The sequence below is a fragment of the Fusarium phalaenopsidis genome (assembly GCF_050370095.1).
Source record: "Fusarium phalaenopsidis strain FUZ10S chromosome Unknown contig_32302, whole genome shotgun sequence".
NCBI lineage: Eukaryota > Fungi > Ascomycota > Sordariomycetes > Hypocreales > Nectriaceae > Fusarium > Fusarium phalaenopsidis.
Window position 1 is genome coordinate 1,528,845 of NW_028145405.1, and position 20,902 is coordinate 1,549,746.

The 20,902-nt window shown below is 54.0% G+C and overlaps 5 protein-coding genes across 5 annotated transcripts; 3 read left to right on the forward strand and 2 right to left on the reverse strand.

Annotated features, from left to right (window-relative positions):
- Positions 1 to 311: 311 nt before the first annotated feature.
- On the forward strand, positions 312 to 1,805 carry LRP88_07854 (uncharacterized protein; the record flags this gene model as incomplete). The annotated part of the gene is made up of 1 exon (XM_083244369.1): positions 312 to 1,805. One exon carries the CDS (start codon positions 312 to 314, stop codon positions 1,803 to 1,805), a length of 1,494 nt encoding a protein of 497 aa, XP_083098863.1.
- Positions 1,806 to 2,591: 786 nt separating this feature from the next.
- LRP88_07855 (glycoside hydrolase superfamily) lies at positions 2,592 to 3,660 on the forward strand (the record flags this gene model as incomplete). The annotated part of the gene is made up of 2 exons (XM_083244370.1): positions 2,592 to 2,888; positions 2,953 to 3,660. 2 exons carry the CDS (start codon positions 2,592 to 2,594, stop codon positions 3,658 to 3,660), a joined length of 1,005 nt encoding a protein of 334 aa, XP_083098864.1.
- A 1,105-nt stretch (positions 3,661 to 4,765) lies between these two features.
- On the reverse strand, positions 4,766 to 6,619 carry LRP88_07856 (major facilitator superfamily domain-containing protein; the record flags this gene model as incomplete). Its single annotated transcript, XM_083244371.1, has 2 exons — positions 4,766 to 6,246; positions 6,403 to 6,619. 2 exons carry the CDS (start codon positions 6,617 to 6,619, stop codon positions 4,766 to 4,768), a joined length of 1,698 nt encoding a protein of 565 aa, XP_083098865.1.
- Positions 6,620 to 8,137: 1,518 nt separating this feature from the next.
- Positions 8,138 to 9,502, reverse strand: LRP88_07857 (uncharacterized protein; the record flags this gene model as incomplete). Its single annotated transcript, XM_083244372.1, has 2 exons — positions 8,138 to 8,182; positions 8,234 to 9,502. 2 exons carry the CDS (start codon positions 9,500 to 9,502, stop codon positions 8,138 to 8,140), a joined length of 1,314 nt encoding a protein of 437 aa, XP_083098866.1.
- Positions 9,503 to 18,700: 9,198 nt separating this feature from the next.
- On the forward strand, positions 18,701 to 20,545 carry LRP88_07858 (uncharacterized protein; the record flags this gene model as incomplete). The annotated part of the gene is made up of 1 exon (XM_083244373.1): positions 18,701 to 20,545. The coding sequence occupies one exon, from the start codon at positions 18,701 to 18,703 to the stop codon at positions 20,543 to 20,545; it is 1,845 nt and encodes a 614-aa protein (XP_083098867.1).
- Positions 20,546 to 20,902: the final 357 nt, after the last annotated feature.

The following is a 20,902-nucleotide window of genomic DNA, read 5'->3' on the forward strand; positions in this document are numbered from 1 at the left end:
AGATCCAGCCGTCGCCATCCTGCACACTCTTTCCCATTTTCGAGTCTCAGCATTTGAGGCGAGCCAACTTACCAAATACACCAACCTCCCCCCAAACTTTACAACAGATTTTCGCAGAGCATCGCCTTTTGAGAGATCGTCTCCCGCTCACACATTTCAAAACAGCTTACAGTATCTCATCTTCTATCGCTCAGTTGGGCAGGAGCCGGAAGCGCGGGTGTCGCGGACCTGCTTACTCATTCACTCAACGACCCGTCGCGCCACGCAAGAGCATCTGAGATATCGACAACGCAGCCTTCATTTTCGCCATCATGGATATAGACTCTTACAGATACAGGGTTCCCAAACCCAACTACCTACCCCATATTCCAGATGAGGACCGTGATAACACCGTCGTTGAGGAGTACACGCCCCTCGGGCTGGCGAGCGAGATGGACAACGCCAAGTTCTACAACAAGTGCAAACGCCTCGCCGAAGAATCAGGCATCACCCGGCCAAAGGGCTACAAGGTGTCGTTCCACTGTAACCCAGACATTGAGAGTCACCACTTTGGAGTCACACATCCCATGAAGCCCTGGCGTCTGACGCTGTCCAAGAGCCTCATCTATTCTTACGGCATGTCATTCGCCATGGATAATTACATCGCCCGAGCAGCCACATACGAGGAGCTGGCCGACTTTCACTCGACAGATTACCTCGACTTTCTCGGCACAGTCCTGCCTGAGCCGGTACCTCGCGACCTTGAGAACCAGGGTATTGACCTGAAGTTCAACCTGGGCGGCTCTGACTGTCCACTCTTTGACGGTCTATTCAACTACTGTTCCCTCTCAGCTGGTGGCTCCTTGGATGCTGCCAGGAAGATCTGCAGTGGGCAGTCCGACATTGCTATTTCCTGGGGCGGTGGACTGCATCACGCCAAGAAGTCTGAAGCTTCTGGCTTTTGCTACATCAACGACATTGTGCTGGCTGTCCTCCAGCTCTTACGTTATTACCCCCGGGTCCTATATATCGACATTGACGTACACCATGGCGACGGTGTCGAGGAGGCTTTCTTCTCAACTGACCGTGTCATGACCGTGTCCTTCCACAAGTATGACCCGCAAAACTTCTTCCCGGGCACTGGAGCTCTCGACGACAACGGTCCCAAGAGTGAGCACAACCCAGGCGCTCATCACGCTTTCAACGTACCATTGATGGACGGTATCACGGATGAGCAGTATGACAACCTGTTCAACACTGTCATCGGCAAGATTGTGGAGAAGTTCCGCCCTGGAGCCATTGCCTTACAATGTGGTGCCGATTCTCTGGCGGGCGATCGCCTTGGTCGCTTCAACCTTCAAGTCCAAGGCCACGGTGCCTGTGTCAAATTCTGCAAGGAGATGCGCATCCCCATGATCCTCTTCGGTGGTGGTGGATACACTCCTCGGAACGTGGCCAGGGCATGGACTTACGAGACTAGTATTGCCACCAACTGCGATGACAAGATTAGCTCCATCTTACCAGAGCATGCTCCATGGCGTGACCACTTTAGGCAAGACACGCTTTTCCCGACACTGGAGCAGATTCTTGGAGAGCCACGACAAAATCGCAATTCCCAGAAACGGTTGACAGAGATTGTTCAACACATTACAGAGCAGCTCCGCTTTGTGCAGGCAGCACCGAGTGTTCAGCTTCAGACCATACCACCTGATCTTGGTGCCATTAGAGATGAAGTTGAGGAGCGACTCAAGGAGGAAAACGAGGAGAGACGAGACGAAGTCCGCAGAGCGCGAGAAGCCGCTGTGGGGACAGCTATGGAACTTTAGAAGTGAGGATGACTTGATCCATGCCCTTGGGTCCGTCCTCTCTGACAAGTTGGTCCTATAGGGCTAGAGTGGGCCTCGGTCCCTGTCAATCAAAACGGTGCCGTTGTAACGCCTCACATAAAGCAGAATCATGGATCCACCTGGAGCTTGCACCGCCCGCTTTGGGGAAACGAGAAGGATTTGAGAAGGCCATCATCACCCGAGTACTATGCCCTATACAGATGGTGCGAAACCTCATCCTCATGGTTCTCCAAATCCCACGGTACTAAGTCGGTTCCGAGACAAACAAGGTCTCCGAGTTGCGGGAGGTCGGCTCCCTCTCCCAGGTCCATGGCCCCATCTATCAAGCCCAACAGCTGGGGACCAACAGCTGGGACCAGGTCTGTACGTTATGTACATGGCATTACGCAGGACGAGTGCTTGATCATAGACCCTTGCTAATGTTTCATCCCAACAGAGGTGACCATTCCAAAATCGTCTAGGCGTCTTACACAGCTTACATGTTGGATGAGCTAGGGCAGGCATTGACAGGATCAACTTGTTCGCCAACGGGGCTCATAACGATCCTTTTGAAGTCGATATAATGAAGACGGAGCCCAGGGAAACTAATTGGGTAGTTGAATTGATCATCAGACCAAGAGTCAACCTTGGATTCCCCATCACGCTCCCACCTCCTTTAAGAGTTGTTCCAAGCTTCAACTACTATCTCGTTGTTGTTCTGTGAACAACTACTACCTCTATACTCTCCACCTCCTTGACGCCCTTTCTTATACATTATCCACAACCATGGTAGCTTTCAGCCGTATTGCTGTCGCCACCCTCGCCCTTGGCGGTTCCGTAAGCGCTCATCGTAGAGGCGAATGTCCTGCTGCTGACGCTGTCAAGACCGCACAAGCCAAGCCTGCCGCGACGGTGAAGGCTACTGGGCTCGCCGACTTCAAGCCAGGCGTGCAGTGGGATATATGTATTCATCATCCCATCAAGCATGACAGTGCTGCAGACTTGATCCCGACCAAGGCTAAGGTCTGGGATATCGACATGGGCCACGCCCAGGAGTTCCCCAATATGATCCCCATGCTCAAGGTAAGCAAGCGTTCTGCAACATGTTGGTATGGATAAGCCATGTACTGACCCGACGGCCCAACAGAGCGCCGGCAAATTCGTTATCTGCTACTTCAACGCCGGAGCCCTTCAGGATTGGGATGACGACAAGAGCGAGTTCCCCAAGGAGGTCATCGGTCACTCCCTATCCTACCCCTACGACGACGAAGAATGGTATCTCGACATCCGGGACTCTCATGTCCTCGAGCTCCAAAAGGCACGGCTAGACATTGCTGCCAAGATCGGCTGCGATGCTGTCGATCCGGACAACGTCGACGCCTGGCAACAAGATGACGGGGACCCTACTGGCTTCAAGCTCAAGTCTTCCGACTACACCAACTACCTCAAGAACCTCGCCAAGTACGCCCACTCGATCAAGACCAAGGCCGGCCAGCCCCTCCTCATCGGTCAGAAGAACGCCCCCGAGATCGCCGAAGACCTCGTCTCGACCCTTGACTTTGCCGTGCTCGAGTCCTGCCGCGGCGACAGCAACCCCAACGAAGAGAGCTGGCCCTTTTGCGAGGACTTCCAGACATATATCGACGCCGGCAAGCCCGTCCTCCAGATCGAGTACCCCCCCTCGGTGGAGAAGACGAGCAAGCTCAGTGCCTCGGATAACAGGTACTACTGTACTGCTGAGGACGAGGACAAGGGCTTCAGCAAGATCATCAAGTGGGCTTCTGCTCAGCTTGACGGCTGGGGCCAGTACTGTGGCGAGGAGCCCTTCCGCACTCCTGCGGCCAAGTTTGAATAAACACAGACAGATTCTCAAGACATTCTCCCTCAGGGGGCTTGAAAAGGGCTGTTGGTCTTGGACTTGTTGGGTATCCCCTTTGGATATTGCATATAAACCCATCTCAACCTCTACGCCAGCAGCCCTTTCACGCATTTCACTTCTATTGGCATGTAAATATTGACAAGTGTTATGACATATTCAGATCTTCAGTTGATCTGGAAGTAGATAGTCATTTATATCTCACATTCTGATGAGCCAAACGACATTATCATATACGACAGAGTGGCTTCAGTTTCGAGTAGCAACATGGTGATAGGCGTTGAGAAATTCCCCGTATTCTCCGTACCCTTCTCTCCGTATTCTCCGTATACCTTTCCTTCGTCTCTTCCGTGTCCTCCGTATCTTCCGTATCCTCGGTGGTCTCCGTAGTCATCTTATCCGTTTCTCCGTATTCCCCGTAACCTATCTCCGTGTTCCCCGTAGTCTCCGTATTTTCCGTATCGTTTTCTTCGTCTCTTCCGTATCCTTCGTAGTCTCATAGTTCTTTTCTCCGTGTTCTCCGTATCTCCCGTATCTCCCGTATCTCCCGTGTCTGTTTCTCCGTAGTCTCCGTAGGCTCTGTGTACCTTTTCTTCGTCTCTTCCGTATTTGCCGTACCCCCAGTAATCTCCATGCTCTTTTCTCCGTATTGCCCGTATTTTATGTATCTTCCGTATCCTCGGTACTCTTTTCTCCGTATTCTCCGTAATCTGTAAAGTCTTTTTTATCCTCTATGTTCGTAGATATGTCGGCTTTTGTAATTCTTAAGAGTGCGTTGAGCGAGTTGATTACTACAAGTTAGCTACTAACAAGTGCAGGGTCAGAAGAGGAATTATAATCCAGCCCTCAACTGTCGCCAATGTTGGCCAGGTCAGCATGGTAGCACGGCTGCTGAACATTGAACTTTCTAACAATGTGAATATAGGTAGGCATTTTAATAATTTGATCATCTAAATCACATCAACTCAGTATATACCAAGCACCAAACGTCATATAAACTCATAATCGCATAACTCAACCACACAACGGGTATATTCGAATCATAGATGCTCAGGTGTCACCCGTTTTCACCACCTCGGCAAGATCATTGCGAGATCCGGGCCCTGTCCTTGAGATTCATGTTTCGCAGCTGTATCGCCACAAATGCCACGAGAGAAGCGCCAATGACAAGTCCCAAGAGCAGAAGCATAATATCCACGGGTACGGGGTTCCCGTTGAAAGTCTCGTGAAACAAGACGTCAAGGCCCGACTGGGAAAAATTCAAGAGGCCTGACAGACAGATGATCAGACCGTACACTGTGCCAAAGGTCCGGAAGCCAAAGACCTTGGCGCTGTAGTCCGATACGGCAGTATAGTAGAAGGGACGGTACAGGACGAAGAGGACAACGCCAGAGTATGCTGCCCAGTCGGATGGTATAACACCAAGAATTCCTATGAGTGTGCCGCAAGTGACAAGCGTCGCTAGGACAAGAACGGTGCTAACATGATCGAGAGCCGTGCCGATAAAAGGGATCGAGACGAGTCCACCCACTGGAAGAGCAACGTCAAAGAAGGTATTGATCCTTACGGCACGTTCATGGTCGCCGAAGATAGCTTCGTACTGCGGACGAATCGTCGCGACAAAGAAGTTGATGCGAGTCATCTGCACCACAGTGAAGAGACAAATCAGTATGAACCAGGGCGACCGAATCTGCTCAAGGACGGTGCGGTCGTGCAGTACGCCCCAGACGCCAGACGCAACATGCTGTCTCTCCTTGGCTTCGACTTGACGGTCTCCAGTTGCCGAGCCCAGGAGGTTCTCAATATCGTGCACCACTGCCTTGTGCCTCTCTCTCTCCTCACGCCGCTCCTCACGGAGAAGCGCTGTGTGCTCGTCGACTTGATCATCTGCAATCTGCGTGCCCATGTCTTCGTCGTTGAGTGAGTCCTCATCTGCCTCGGCAGCCTGGCCAACGAGTTCGCCGACGGTCTTGTAAGATTGAGCAGGCATGAGAAGCAGTTGGCTGACAAATATGACAGCTGGGACAACCAAATAGACGAGGAAGAAACGATGTAGCGTGAAGCCGCCGTTGGTGGCGTTGTATACAAGCCTATACATGAGAAACAATGCGCTCGACGAGTCAAAGGCACCCGTCATGAGTGCCAAGATAAGACCAGAGTGCCGAGGAAACGCATTGGATAGCTGGAAGGACGAGATATACGTGAACGGGCCTCCGAGAGCCAGGAAGAGATATCCTGGGAGCAATGCATCAAACGGGAGTTGTTTAGCGTTCGCCATGAGTAATGCGCCCACTGCGAGGAAGAAACATCCCAGAAGGCCACACACGCGGGGACCGAAATGATCGAGGATGGCACCGACGGGAAGAGCAGCAACGTTGGTGCCGACGGCGGCGACGGTGAACATGAGGTTCAGCCGGATCTCGACGCACGTGTCATGAGGATCGTCGGCAAGGGTATTTGTATCACCATTGAGGCTTTGGTGATCTCCATAGTGGCTGAGCTTGCAAATGTCGGAATATGCGCCCTCGAGCTTGAGAACGGGCTTGATCGCAGCGTAGCCAAAGACTGATAGTCTGTCAATTGACCATTCTGAAGAGCAGAAGGGTGTATACTAACCTATTCCCGCTGCGAAGAGGCAGTGTATAACCGCAGCAGCAATCTGAACTGTGTGATACAATCAGCACCGATTAACCGTTCAAATGATCACGTTGGACAACATACGCAACCGCTTCCACTCAGGAACCTCGAATGCTCCGACCGTCTCCGCATGCTGATCGTCCGGTCTTAACGACGCAGTCTCGTAGTCCTGCGGCACAGGGTTAAACGTCAACCGGCGGACCCTCAGACTCGCATCGCTCGCCCTCCTATCGCGGCCCTCGTGGTGGTGGCCCGGCGGGACCGAGAGCGTCTCGATGCTCTGGACGCGGTTCAGCGACATTGTTCCGGACGCCTGTGTACGGTCGAGAATTGGCAAATAATGTCAATCCTGGAGAAAACAAGCTTAAAAAGCTGAAAGCGGGCAGGGCTTGTCTGGATTTAAAGCAGCTCGGGGTGAAGGGTGTGGTCATGCAGTCGATGACGAAGGCGGGACGGGATCACGATGCGCCACCAGACGGCATCGCATATGAATGTCTCTGGAGGAGAGTCAATTGCATAGACTTTAGCCGGGAAGTCGAGGTTGAAATAGGCGCAATTGACGTTGGTTGACTCTTATCATTGGGTGTGAGGAGAAACAACTCTTATCACAATCTATCCCCTCCCTCCTCCTCGGCCTTCTCCCAAGATCAACCTAGTGTCGGCATTTAAACACCGATCACAGAGGTCATTGCCATCCTTGATTTGATTTGAGAATCAGAACACACAAGACATGCAGAGAGATACAACAGGGAAGCTTGCCGCTGTCACCTCAAGTCTTCCCATGCTTCCCTCCATCCGACTAATGACGCATGCAAGAGCACATCAGAAGCAGCACCGAATGCGGGGATTGGTCGACAGGGAACTTGACTCCGATAAAAGGTCACAGGTTCGCGAGAAGAGAGCTAAGCGCTTATTAGCCACAGCACCATCCATGGTTCATGCTGAAGCTGCGCCCGTCAGGCCGTGGCGTCTGGGGAACCTGAAGCCAGTCAGCTCAACCCGGATTGACTTGCACCTTCCATTCGGCGTCCCGGGCGGGTCACCTCCGTCGCCGATGAACCACCACCGGAGACCGACTACAAGACCAAACACAAGCATACAGCAAGCATAAGCAAGATCACCATCACCACCACCGAGACCAGCAGAATAAAAACAGAATTACCAGATTCAAGACACTATACAGTACAAGGTTCAGACATTACATGGACAAGCCTAGATGAGCGCCTATTGCTGGACCAGTCGACGCCGACCCCGAACGATTCTTCTATCTTTCCTTCTTTGTTCATCCTCCGAAAAGAGATTCTCGCGCCGCCCTCTCCCCGGGGAAAGTAAACAAAAACGCCGCGGGCTCCTCCCAATGCGTGATTGATAATTCGCAGTCGTCGGTTGCATCCATCCGTCGCCATCCATACAACGTGTCTGTGCATGGGGGAATCTTGTCAAGCATGTATGAGAAAACGACAAAAATGCATATATGGAGTACGTGCCGACAAAGAAAAGCGAGGGAAAAAATACTGCTGGGAAAAAGACACAGAGAAAAGAGACTGGCACCTAGATCAGCCGTCGAAACGTTCTTCAATCCCTTTCGAGTCATCCAAGTCCATATCCACAAGAAATCTAGCCCCAGCTTGACAAACAAAGGGAGGAATCCCGCTCTTTTCAGCCGCGGTACAGGTCGGCAGATTCAACTTGTGCCCCGCTGCTTGTCCTCGTCCGTGGCCTGCGGCCGAAGGGTCCCAAGCTCTGCCGCTCAGAATATTCACAAGAAGGTCCAAAAATAACAACGCACATCCTACTCAAAAATCTTGCGACTTTTTAACTAAAAGTATCGGACGATGGCCTTGCCACCAGACTTCATGCCAGTCTGTCAATTTGTCAGCATGTATTCTCTCAGATCAAGTTCATATCAACTTACAGTGCAGCCGCTGGCGCCGCCAGTCCACTTGCCGTTGATGTACGAGCACTCGGAGTTGACGTCTCCAGTGATCTCGATGTTGAAGTCAAGCGGAGCATCGCTTGTGGGCAGGTTCTGGAAGATGGAGATGTAGGTGATGCCGTCGGCGGCCTGGCCAACACCGAGGACAACGGGAGCCCAGTTACCGGCGTCCTTGCCCTTGGGGCTGTCCCAGACACAAGCGTCCTCAACGCTGTATCCCTTCTTGTTAACGTAGTACTGAGCCGAGGTGCCAGAGCCGTTCCAGATGTAGTACTTGTCCTGCTCAGGGTTGCAGATGTCGACGCTGCCACCAGCAGAGGCAAGGGCGGGAATGACCATGTTCTCGGTTCCGGGGTAATCGGTTCGGCAGGTAACGATGTCCTCGTCGCAGTCGTTCTGGATGGAGACACCGCCAACACCGGGCTCGCAGAGGGTGTCATAGCCGTCGCGGGTAAGCTCAAGGAAGCCCTCATCGTTGCAGTAAAGACCACCAACGGACTCCTTGGTGGAGCCCTGGGCCTTGGGCCACTGAGTCTTCTGGTATCCAGCAGGGCAGGCATAAGAGCACATGGCACCCTTCTTACACTTGTCGCCCTTGATAGCAGTGTGGATCGTGGTGATGGTCAACGAGCCCAGGGTGAAGTCGGGAACGTACTGAATACCAGACCAGCCACCAAGCTTGAGCCAGTCGAGAGCCTCAGCACCATACTCCGAGGGGAAGGTGCTGCAGGGAACCTTGCCGCTCTCGAACTTCTTGCTAACACCCGAGCCACTGCTGCTGCCGCCATAGGAGGAGCCAGAGTTGGAGTTGGAGGGAGTCTTGGCCTTAGGCTTCTCAGCAGCAACCGAGGAGACAACCTCGGCAACAGTGGTGGGAGCCGCCGCAGCAGGGGCGGAGGTGACCTCCTTGGACTGGTAGAACTGAGCGCCAATCTCAGCCTTCTGCTTCTGGGGCTCGGGCTGGGTGGTCTCGGCAGGAGGGGGAGGCTGGTAGGTAGGGTTGGATTCGCCAACGATGATCAGGTTGCCGCCATCGAGACCGGCCTTGGCCTCTTCTTGACCAAGCTTCTTTCCGGCGAGCTCGTAGACGGTCTCAGTGGCAGCAACGACGTACTCGGTGACAACGCTAGCACCGCGCTTCTGGACCTTGGAGCCGGCATGGCGACGGTTGTGGACGTGCTGGTGCTGGTGAGCAGTGGCGCCAGCGGCCAATGTCGCGGCGAGTGTGTAAGTGATGAGGTTCTTCATCGTAACGGTCTGTGGCGCTGTGGCGATCCAACTATAATATCTATACAAGGTTTGCGGTTAGCTTTAGAGCTTCAACGGCTGCCACTGCAGTATGGTTTTGGACTACTGTCTAAGTTAGACAGTGTAAGAGACGAAGAGAGAGGAGAGGTTGCAGGATATGGATCGGTTGTCGACATCGTTTGTTAATGTTGATTCGTTTTCGTCGTGTCGCCAAGCCTGTCCACGTCGTCGTTTCCGTTGCCATCGACGACAAGATCAACACTTTTAGTTTCCCCCTCGAGTGATTCTCGACTCCATGACTCTCCTCGCAGTGCCACATCAACCCAATCGCAGGCTCCTTGTGATATTGGTCGATTTTTGTTCCTCCTCGTCTCGATCATGTTGGTGGTCGTTTCCATGGTTCGTCTCCTGTCTCTTGTCTCTCCCTTCGTCTCTCATCTACCAGCTCCTCTCCGGTTTCTGTGTCCCCCCCTTCCGCTCTCAATGTCGTTCCGCAGATCAACTAACCTGTTTTTCTAATGGGTTGTGTTTGTGGAAGGCAAAGTCCGGTCCCCAAATCGTAGCGAGCGACAGCTGTAGAAGCGAATGTAGTGAGGAACCAAAATAACAAAATAAAGGAGCGTGGGAGAGAGTGGAAGAAAGATGAAACTCTCAGTTGGCAAGGAAGGAGCAGCACGATGAAAGCAAAAGGAACAAAGCGCCTGGGGCGGCGGAGACGAAAGGGGATAGAAAGAGAGGAAGGCCGAGCGTCTTGACTGGGGACCAGGACTGGGACTGGGGTGACTCTGCGCTTGGAAGGGGGAAGCTAGCTAAGGTAGGAACCTGAGGAGGAGACTACGTAGAAGAACGGGGGCGAGGAACAAGACGGGAGCGTTTGGAGAGATTGGCAGACCCAGCACCAGCTCCGGGCCTTGGTGCGAACGCGCACAGGGTGCCCTCGAGACCAAGACGCAACCGGGGGCTTCATCACGTATCAGACACCGAGACATGCACCAAGAGGAGAAGGAGAGACATCTGCTACTGCTTCTAAAGGACTAGCGCGAGTTCCAGAAGCAAGATGCTCACTCCGAGCCTTACCAAATCTGGGTGATCCGCCCAATTCAGGGGTGACCGCTGCCCACGTCCAGGGCATGCCGGGAAATTCCCAGGGGAGGACCGGCCACAGTCCAGGGGGCCGCTACTCGATACAGAAGCCCAATGCCTGGTCTGCTCTCTCAGGACGGGAAATTAACTCTATCGTTTCAGTGGGTTCGACCGACAGTGTCCCATTCTCGTGCCCCTTGTTGGCTCTCGTTCAGCCCGGGCCCCCCTTGTGTTGACCCATCGGATGCCCCGCCATCGGCTAGCGACCCTGGCCGGTGTTGGACAAAGATTCTCAGGCACCAGGCACAATGCACACAGATTGCACACACACACGCATATGCACACGCAGCCGCGGGCAAGAGGCACCTGGCCACTCACACCTGAACCAGCGCCTACCGACTAAAATAAACCACGCCATCAACACCCCCTGCACACAAAAGAAAGCCAGCCCAGACCTCCAGCCCAGCTGCTAATGCAACTCGCAAGGACGACACACTGGCCACCAATGCTGCGGATCCTGAATGGGTCCCCCAGAATGAGATCGACGTCCTGTCGTTTCGCAATGAGACGCGGGCCCTCGTCCGTCTGTCACTTTCGGCCTCTTGGTCCGTCGCTGGTTGCAGCTGTTGACCTGTTTGCTAGCATCGCCATTCACCCAACCGTATGTCCACCACCACCGTCGTCGTCATGGCATAAATTAGGATGGGCAGATCCCCGTCTCCTGGGCATCTTGGCTCGGGATCAACAAGTAACCAGCTCCATGCGAAAATAGGAGCCAAGCTTTTTTGGCACCGACCGCCCTAGCTACGTTACGAGGCCAGAACCGCCACTCCCACAGCAACGGTCTCTCTCCAACCACCAGCCCCCTTTTTCGCGTCGTCAACAACCTGTTGGTCAACGCTTGGCTTCGACCAGGTTTTCTCTCAGCTGGCGCGTCTTGGCCTTGGCTCGGGCTTTTCCTTGATCGGGACGCTAACCAGTCGGTGAGCTATGTTTGTGTCTGTGGTTGTGAGCAGATCAAGCTGTCAATTCCCGGCAGCAGGGCCACGGACTGTCGCAGTTTGGTTGCGTCTCGACCGTTCCTCTTGTGGGCGAGATGCTCAAAATCGAAGCCATCGCGAATATTCGAAACCCATCTCGTAAGTTGATGGAGCGCTATTTTCTTCTGAGCCAGGCACCTGCCTGAAGGGGTCAGTCCATTTTCCACTGGGCCGTCCATGGATCACCATCCGCCATACGCGCAAGAAGGCGGGTAAACCGGTACGTATCTTCCAGGGGGAAGCCGGGCTCACAGCTTCCATCGGTTCTGTGCCGCTCGTGGCGGAATCATGCTCGCAGCAGTTTGACCTTCGGGTACCTGGCGCTAGCTCCTGGCTGCCTGCCCTTGCCAGACGACCCCTTTGGCTGGCCGTTGGACGTTTGATCAGATCAGGCCGATGAGGCCAATCAAAGCCATAGTCGCGGCAAACCCAATCATGGCAGGCGGAACAATGCAAGCAGATCAAGCCTCATCTCGATTGACAACCCCCAGCGTCAAGGCATGATGCTCAGGGTCCGGATAAGAGTTGCCATTTGCCAGCATTCATAAATTAACTTAATATCATTGCCCATATCTCTGGGTCGGCCTCGTGGCCAGGTCAGCCTTTGTCGACTGATTGGTTGATCCGTACGTCATGAGCATGACAACAACCTCTCTCTTGAGCAAGGCGAAAGTCCAGCACAGCAGACATTCATGTGGAAGATTGCAATTTGCCCTCCTATTTTCGCTCTTGGATGATCAGATGGATGCGAATGCACCGTGCCGCAGGCTCGCGCTCGTTGCCGGAAACAACTCTGGTTGCATTCATCCCTGAATATCAAAATCAGATCGGCAATGCCCGTCCATGCAATGGCAATGCAGCAACCCCTCCCCAACATGTGCCTCGGTCTCATTCAAAACTGCCATGTCACTCGCTCACAAGATCAAGGTGCCATCTTCATCTTCGCTTGACAACTCGGTAATCCAACACAACAAATGATGAATTATTGGAGTCATGGTCTTTTTTGTCTGGTGATTCTTCCCCAACCCGAAACCAACATCATCAGCCCCTGTCAAGGTTCCAGGTTCAAGGAGACAAAGGGCCGGCACACGCCGAGACCTGTCAGCGACAAAGGCAGACGGATGAACTCCACAGGTAAATGTCACTTTTTCTTTTTCGCTTGTTTACTTTCGTTGAGTCTCTGAAACTTCCTTTTCACAAGCGAGCGCTCTGTTGGTCCGGCCTGACAGATATTCTGCCCCTCTTCTCCTCTCACTCCTCCATGCTCGGGTCATCCTTCTAACTTACACCGTCTGTCGACATGATCCTTCGGTCGTCATCCTCCCGCACATCAGCCTAGCTGGGCCTCCATCCTTCCGCTGCCTTTGGCCCCATGTGGCGGCCGCCGCAGCACACGTCAGCACCTAATTTCATCGGCCCCCCAGCTTGTGACTTGTGCCAGTGGACAATTTCATTCGTACCCCAGTTTGATGCCGTTGTTTCGTTTCTTTCCATGGGTCTCGTGCCGCGTGGGCCGATCCTTCAAACAACCGCCACGCAGCTTGACCCGCGAGGCTTTCGGTGAATATAATTGTGATAATCTCCCTCAGCCGTGTTGGATGGCTTTGTCTGCCTCGTGCTGCCCACATCGGCATGAAACAGGTGACCAATCAACTCGCCATGACTCGAGTGTTGCGCAGCATGTAATTGCGATGCTTACAAGATCTCGGCTGCTCGGTTGGCCAAACGCGTCACCCGATACCCAGCAAATAATGTTCGATCCGCGCTTGTTGCGGGATGTTGTGCCACAGCCCGATACTCCCCCTGTTGTTGTTTCACGGCCTTGACTCTGGCCGAATTGCAGGGTCTCCTCCACCTTTAGAACAATGCCCTCCCTTCTTTCCTCTGGAGCTGTCCTCTCTCTGTCACAAACACGTTTAACCTACCCGGCCGAAGGCGATATGCCAAATTGAAACAGTATGCGTATCTGTCGGCAAGTCGAGTCATTGAGGGTCAGAAAGGCGGTCAATTCGAGTACGAGGGATCTTGCATGTAAATGTGTGCGACCAGGATGGTTGCTTCTGCAAGCGGTTCTAAAAATGAATACATCGCCAGCTTGTCACCAGGTACCGGCTCTTCCATAGGTACCACGTCGGCTTCTACTCATGTCTCTGTTTCGTAGTTTTCCGGCAATGGTGAATCCACACGCCACTGATAGTATCACGTCTGACTGGTAAAAATACGTGGAACGTGGTTTACATGACACAAGTCTGCATTCCAGTCACCATTTCGACACTCGCGTTTAGCTTCCAGGCACTGGCCCGACCCTACGATATGGTATGTCAACGGTGTCTTCCCGTTGGATAGGCATGCATTGGGCTGATTCCGTCTCTTCGGCTCACTTGCCTAACATATCGTAATGTTGTGGACATGTAGCAATCATCACCAACCAACTGTCCATGTGGTCCAGGGTAGGTAAGATGTGCGGATGCCTTCATGGAGTTGTCCTCAACATCCTCTGCGCAATGCAAACTGTTTCCAAAAGATGTCATATGGCAGCAGAATAATACACAAAAAACCACTTATTCTATACAGAGCAATTAACTGTAATAAAGTTTAAGCTTCCTGGTGGGCCATCATCCGTCCCTCTTTGCCCACATCAAGACGACCAGCTACCCTAGACTCCCACAGCACGATGCCTCGATCATTCAGACTATGTGTACAGTCGAGCATTCTGTGCTGACACTCCTGTGCGAAGAGACGACGACTCATTGACGCCTGGAATTCTGCTATGTGGTCGGATCGTCGAGCCTGGGCGACGGACCGAAGTCGCGGTGTAACACATTGGCATCAAATGTCATACGCCAAACATTCACGTGAAGTATGCATTCGACACCACCGCGAGGAGACAGCCAAGAGGGCAGCGAGAACCTGGAGGAACGTAAAATTGGGCATTGCCCGGGGACGAAATGGATGTTGAGATTGCTCTGGCATTCGAGCAACCCACACAGGCACCCAAAGGCCAACATGAACCTCTACACCCACCCACGATAGCATCATATCATGTAGCGGAAGCTAGGCACGAAGTGCACAAGAGAACGAATGAGTCGATGACATGAGTTGGAATGCTAGCAGAATAGGCATGCGCATGTAGACACTGAGCATAGAACTTGGCCCCGCCTTGGTTCATCTCGACCTCTGGGGAATGAAGCTCAAGGGCTAGACCGTGTGGCATGGCATCAATTTCGTGCACCATAACTTCCACGTCGACAAGGACGTGAGGCTTGAATGTCTTCGATTGCCGTGTCACGCGACATCATATCCGCTAACAGATTCTAGAACGAGGCTAATGGTTGTGGCCGGCAGGCTTGAAGATGGTGGACTCGGACGGCGTTCCCAAGACATTAACTGCAGATATTACCAAGCCGAGGCACCGACTACAACACACCAATAAACAATGCCCAAGAATGTCACCAATTGCCAGGTGTGAACAGCAGTCACATAATACGGACGTGTCCGATCGGCTGTTCTTATGCCAGCTGAAAGCTGAGATGACAGCTGGACAACCAAAAGCCCGATTGGCCAGGAGGATATGGAAATAGAATACAGCATCTTCAACGGAGTCTTGCGATTTGACAGTTCCCACATGATGTAACGTCTTGCGGGTGCGGCACACCTTTCGAGCTTGACAACTGCGGAAGCGAGACAAGAGACAGATTGTTGAAGACATCCATCCACGGATCCATCCACAGCTTGAACTCGATCGGTTATGGCTTTCGACAGGACCCAACACTCCACAGCTTCCACCAAGAACGCCACGACCGCACTCACGCAGTTGAAGGCTTTCCACTGGACCCCTTCCCAGCTGAAGTGGACATTAACAGCGGCCAATCAGCCCCAGGTTTTCTCTATCGCCATTTCCTGGCTGGCGTGATCGGGCGGCTAGAGTAACGGTGAGCCGGGGGCCGATAGAAGCAAATAGCTCTCAGCCTGACGACACGGATAATGATGAGAAGTGACAGGATGGGGGATTGCCGAGTGACAGAATGGCCAATGATATTCGCCAAACCTGCCAAAAGACGATGCCCAGCCGAATCGGTGATCAGTGGAACCGGTCCGAGGTTGAAGAAGTTGACGGCCTGCAGGCTTAGGGCACCGCGTTCAGGTCCTCCCGCTTGAGCCATATGTAGATCATGGAGATAACGGCGTTGGTATACACAGGTAACCGGGGTATATCGAGACCCATCACCATATCATGACAAACGTCTGGCTTGAAGCTTCATAGTTCCCAATGCTCACGATTCAGCAACAGCGGCAGAACAAGCAAGTCCGGAGCTCTTAGTGGGTGAAGCAACCTGGTTGTCTCACAGCCACAGCAACGAGTGGGCTGGGTTGATGTGATCACTGTGACGCTGACGGTGAATCTAGACGCTAGAGCCTCTCACGTTGAAGGACGTTGCAGATCAGAGCATCCGCCTGCGGCCTTCCAAGGCACACGGGTACTATTGGATAGCTAAAACCACATCGGAACAGGTCGTCAGCGGCTTGGGCTCAGCCATTCGCTCGATTCTGACTGAAGACGCGACCGAAGCTGACCGTACCGTAATACTGTCCATACCTACCTGCAAGGTATTTGTCAGTCAGCGAGCAGTGATGGGCGAGACAAGGCAAGCCAAGTGTTATCGGACAAGACGGCGATGGATCTCGAGGGTGCCGCGGTTTGTTGGGCCCCCGTGGCTTCGCTTCGCTGACGGAGCCAACCTGAACGTGGCGCGCTGTGGCGCATCACTCAAGCATCCGGTCCCTAAAAAGGTTTCATTCTTGCAGGTTTTTTGCATCTTTATGGGTCGGTCCTCACTCAACACGAGCTTGATGGGGGCTGGGGGAGCACATGAAAAGGAGGGAGAGAAAGCAAACAACACCAGAGCAGCAACAAGAAACAACCAGGCGTGGCGGAGCAGGGGGCTGGGATGGTGAGCAGCTAGGATCAGCCACACCAATAAACCCAAAGGGATCCAGCGAGTCACAAGACTCGCCAGGCTCTCACACACCTGAACCACAGAACCACAGGGGTGCCACAGTCGGGCTTGAGTGAGCCGCCAGCCCACATCGCATCGTCCATCCCATCCACGGGTTTGAGGCCCGGGCTCCATTCCGGGGGCTTTGCCTTGGTGCACCGCCACTTGCTGGCTCACCTGAGGGAAGCCAAGCAAGGATTGGGTGAGCCTAGCTGCGCCCGGCCCTGGAGGAGAGAGCCTTCAGCTCAGGAGCTGAGCATGACGCTGTACATATCCGTTAGTACTTGCTAGCTAGCCGTTCGATAGATCGGGGATTGTCGATTCAACCATGCCGAGTTGTCTCGACTCTAGACGACAGGGAGATGCGATCCTTTTGTGTTGACGACGAGTTCTCGAGTATTTCCAAGACTGAAACTCTGCAAGATCTAGCCATCAGCAAGTGGGTGACGGAGAAGCCTTATGCTTCTTGAAGGTTTCTTGTTTCTCTTCTTTTTCTGTCATGGCCCTATCAACTTGCGATAGGGCAGTGACATGCCGCCTCGTCTGTGGAACCGGTTTGCCTTGTCGACCTTGGAGAAGCAGTGGGCCTTCCGACGGGATACCTGGAGGACATGTACCTTGACCGAGGTGCATGGGATGGCATGGGGTGGCCAGAGGCTCTGACAGCAGCAGTCTGTCGTCATCTCTCGTGTCGGGATGGATCATTGCTTGCTCTCCTCCCGTCTCCCGCTCTCACTTCTTGCTCGCGCAATGTGCCCTATCAGAGGACAGAGAGCTGCCGTAACCTGGACGCCCATGGTCTGAAGAAGCCGGGATCACACCGAGCAGCCCAGCCTTGGAGGAGATGAACAGGCGGAAGGAAGAGGTCTCGCTAGTAAACCATGGTCGATGATCGCTTGATCGTGATTGTGAGATGCACGCGAATCTACACAATCGGACCCTTCGGGCTTTGGTTGGCAGCATGTTTGGCCGGATGGCTGACCCAATGTTTCCTACCTACCAGGGGAAGAGATACACCCGTTCCAAGTACCGTGAAACGAAGTCACTTTAGAGCCTTCCCCAGCACGTTTCCAGCCCGCCGCTCATCCCAAAAACGTATCGGTACCGCCCACTCCTGTCCGCTTTCGCGCTGTTCGGCTTTTTTTGGGCCATGGCCTTGTCCCCAACCAAGCGCGCGTTTCCCTTTTCCCTCTTCTCTCACCACATCTACCACGTACGTGCTCACTGGTGTTTGGTTTGCGTGTGTCTTTCTAGTAGCTTGTTTCTTCTGTCGCCCGCGATCCAAAGCCAGGTTTCACGCGTGCCCCTTTTCACATCGTCCAGTTCCATTTCCACTTCAGTCCAGTTCACGAGACGCGGTACGTACCCGCCGACCAGGTTTCCAGGTTCAGCGCTGCACGATCCCACCTGAAAGCCAAGCCCTCTCTGAAGGAACCAGCCCGGCAGCTGTCAACAATCCACTGACACACGCCCACACACACTTGCTCTTTCCCTCTTACGTACCCCACTCACTCAACCCGTCCACCCAGGCCGGCCAATCACGTCCCCTCTCGCCCACTTGCCCACTTTGACTCGCCCTCTCTATCGCCCGTCGTCGTTGCCTCGCAGCCCATCTCTCCGGCCGCCTCGTTCACTTACTTACCTACCTACCCTTACCTCTTTACTTACCTACCTCTACCTTGCACAACTCTTTCGGCGCGACACCGTCATTATCATCGACCGCCATCACGGGTACCTCTGCGCCTCTATCCTTTTCCAGCTGTCTCCATGCTTTAAACCGTTGCTTCCTGCACGCTACGTACTGCCGGATTCGAGCCTCAATTCCACCTCTTGCCTCGTCGCCTGAGCCACTCACTGCCCACAGCGCATCGCCCACCCGCTCCTCACTCGCCTCCTCTGCCTTCCTGCCTGGGGAAAAAATATCAGCTCTCGCCACGTCTCCAGCCACACATCCATCTATCACGCCCCGACATGTGCCTTTGACCAAAGGCTTTGGCGTCTTCGAATCTCGAAACTGACTGCATGCTGCATTTCATCTTTTTTCAAGTTTGTCAATTCTACGGCTAGCAGCTGCGTCTATGGCCTCGGACGCCTCCGCCTTCACCGCGACCGACGCCCCGCCCGCAACGCGCTCAGAAGCGACCCCTCCCGCCGTCATCCCTTCAGACGACGCAGTCAGGTTGCTCAAGCGGCCTCGCTCACCTTCTCCTGCATCGCCGCGATCCCTCGCCCTCCAGTCCCAGGGCCTTTTGGCCCTTGGCTCCCCGACAAAGTCGGCTCGGCTGGCCCTCGCGTCCAGCATCTCCCCGACGCCCTTGACAGCCGCAGCTGCTCTCGAGGACGAGCGCCGGCGACGCGAAGGCACCGATCACGACGACGGGTCTCGAATTCCTGCCCCGACGAGCGACAACCCTAGCCATAAGGCTCTCGCTTCCCTAATGTCCGGTGCTGTTCAAGCCATGAGCCGCCCTGTTGACGCGCCCCCGGCTGCGCCAACAGCGGCCATGGATGCTTCTCCAAAGGCTCCAAATCCCGTGTCGCTGGCGCAAAACGCGACTAGCCAGGTTGAAGAGCGTAGTGCGACAAGTCCGCAGAGCGCTGCTAGTGTTGTCGGTGTTCCAGTGACTGAAAGTCCCACTCCAATGGACGTTGACGCACCGAAGCTTGAGCAACATCACCAACAGTCGTCGCAACAGGTTGTTGGCCAAGAAGAGAGACACCAGCCAGGCTCGTTATCATATCCAGGGTCGCTCCAGGCCACGGGTAACTTGGCGGAATCTCCTGCTAGAGGAATGAGCTTTCCCATGCCGGGGCAGGGCCAGACATCACCCACGTCATCTACTTCCAAGAAGCATAAATGCCCCTACTGCAACACCGAGTTTACGCGCCACCACAACCTCAAAAGTCACCTCTTGACACACAGCCAGGAGAAACCGTACGTTTGTACCGAGTGTCAGATGCGATTTCGCCGGCTTCATGACTTGAAGCGCCACGGGAAGCTGCATACGGGTGAGAAGCCTCACGTCTGTCCCAAGTGTGACCGCAAGTTTGCTCGTGGTGATGCTCTGGCTCGTCACTCCAAGGGTGCTGGTGGTTGTGCTGGACGACGGTCAAGCATGGGCAGCTTTGTTGATGATAATGATCTGGAGAACAGCATTGCCGAAGCTGATGAGTCGGCCATGTCTGGCCTCGCTTACGATAATGCAGAGGATGATGAACTGAGGCGACAAAGTCTGCCTAGCATCACGACCCAGCACGTCGCTGGAGCTCAAGGTGACGGCTATGGTGCGCATGCCCGGACTTACCCGCCGCCTGGCGCGCGACCGGGCTCGGGAGGGCTCTTCCCTCCGAACGTGAGCCAGCAGCAAAACCAAGCGAGCTCCAATGCCTCACAGAATGTGGCCAACAATTTGGCCGCCCATACAGCCAGCACCAACATCTCGCCGTTGCCCGTCACGGCGGCCAACGCAAACATGTATTCACAGACGGGGATTACAGAGAGTCCCAAGCCTTTGAGCCCCGGAGTTCAAGGTCACGATGGCAACAACCTGGTGCGGCAGCGCTCGCCCAGCTTGACGCAGCAGCTTCAGCAACAGCAATTTGGACGCCGGACATCGGACCTACAATCACCTCACAGCACGCAGCCTCGGCCCAAGCTTCCCGGGCTGTCGCATCCTGAATTTGCCGCGCCCGGCTCCGCCGGCTTCTCCCACACCCGGAGCGGGAGCGGCGCCGCGCCCACCAACGAGAGCAACATGTTCGCACAGAGCGACCCTAGTGTCTGGGCTTACATCCAAACACTGGAGGAGAGGGTTAAGACTCTGACCGATAAAGTTACTACTCTGGATCATGTGGTGGCAGACTTGAAGCAACAGATGGAGACACGCGACGCCGCGGCAGCAGCAGCGGCGGTCAAGGCGTAGCGTGAGGTGACTTCAAAGCGTTGACGCATCTTCTTTTCCTTGTTGCAGGGCATACTAAGACGACCTTCGTTTTCTACCCTTGAGATTATTCGGCATGGTGCTCAGGGAGGCGTTATAGGTTTTGGGAATTTGGTTCAGTGGATGGTAGGGGCCTCCACTTCAAAAGAAAGGACTTGGGATGTTTATGAACTGGCTGTCGTATTGTTACTGTACCATACATGCATTGTTGTTGTTGCTGTTGAAGTTATTGATTGCTCTCAGATAGTGTGCCTCGTGGCTGCACCCAACTGGGATGGTAGGAGAAAGGTGTGCAAAGTCATGATGCTTTGTATATAGAGAATCCACCAAGCGTTGGCT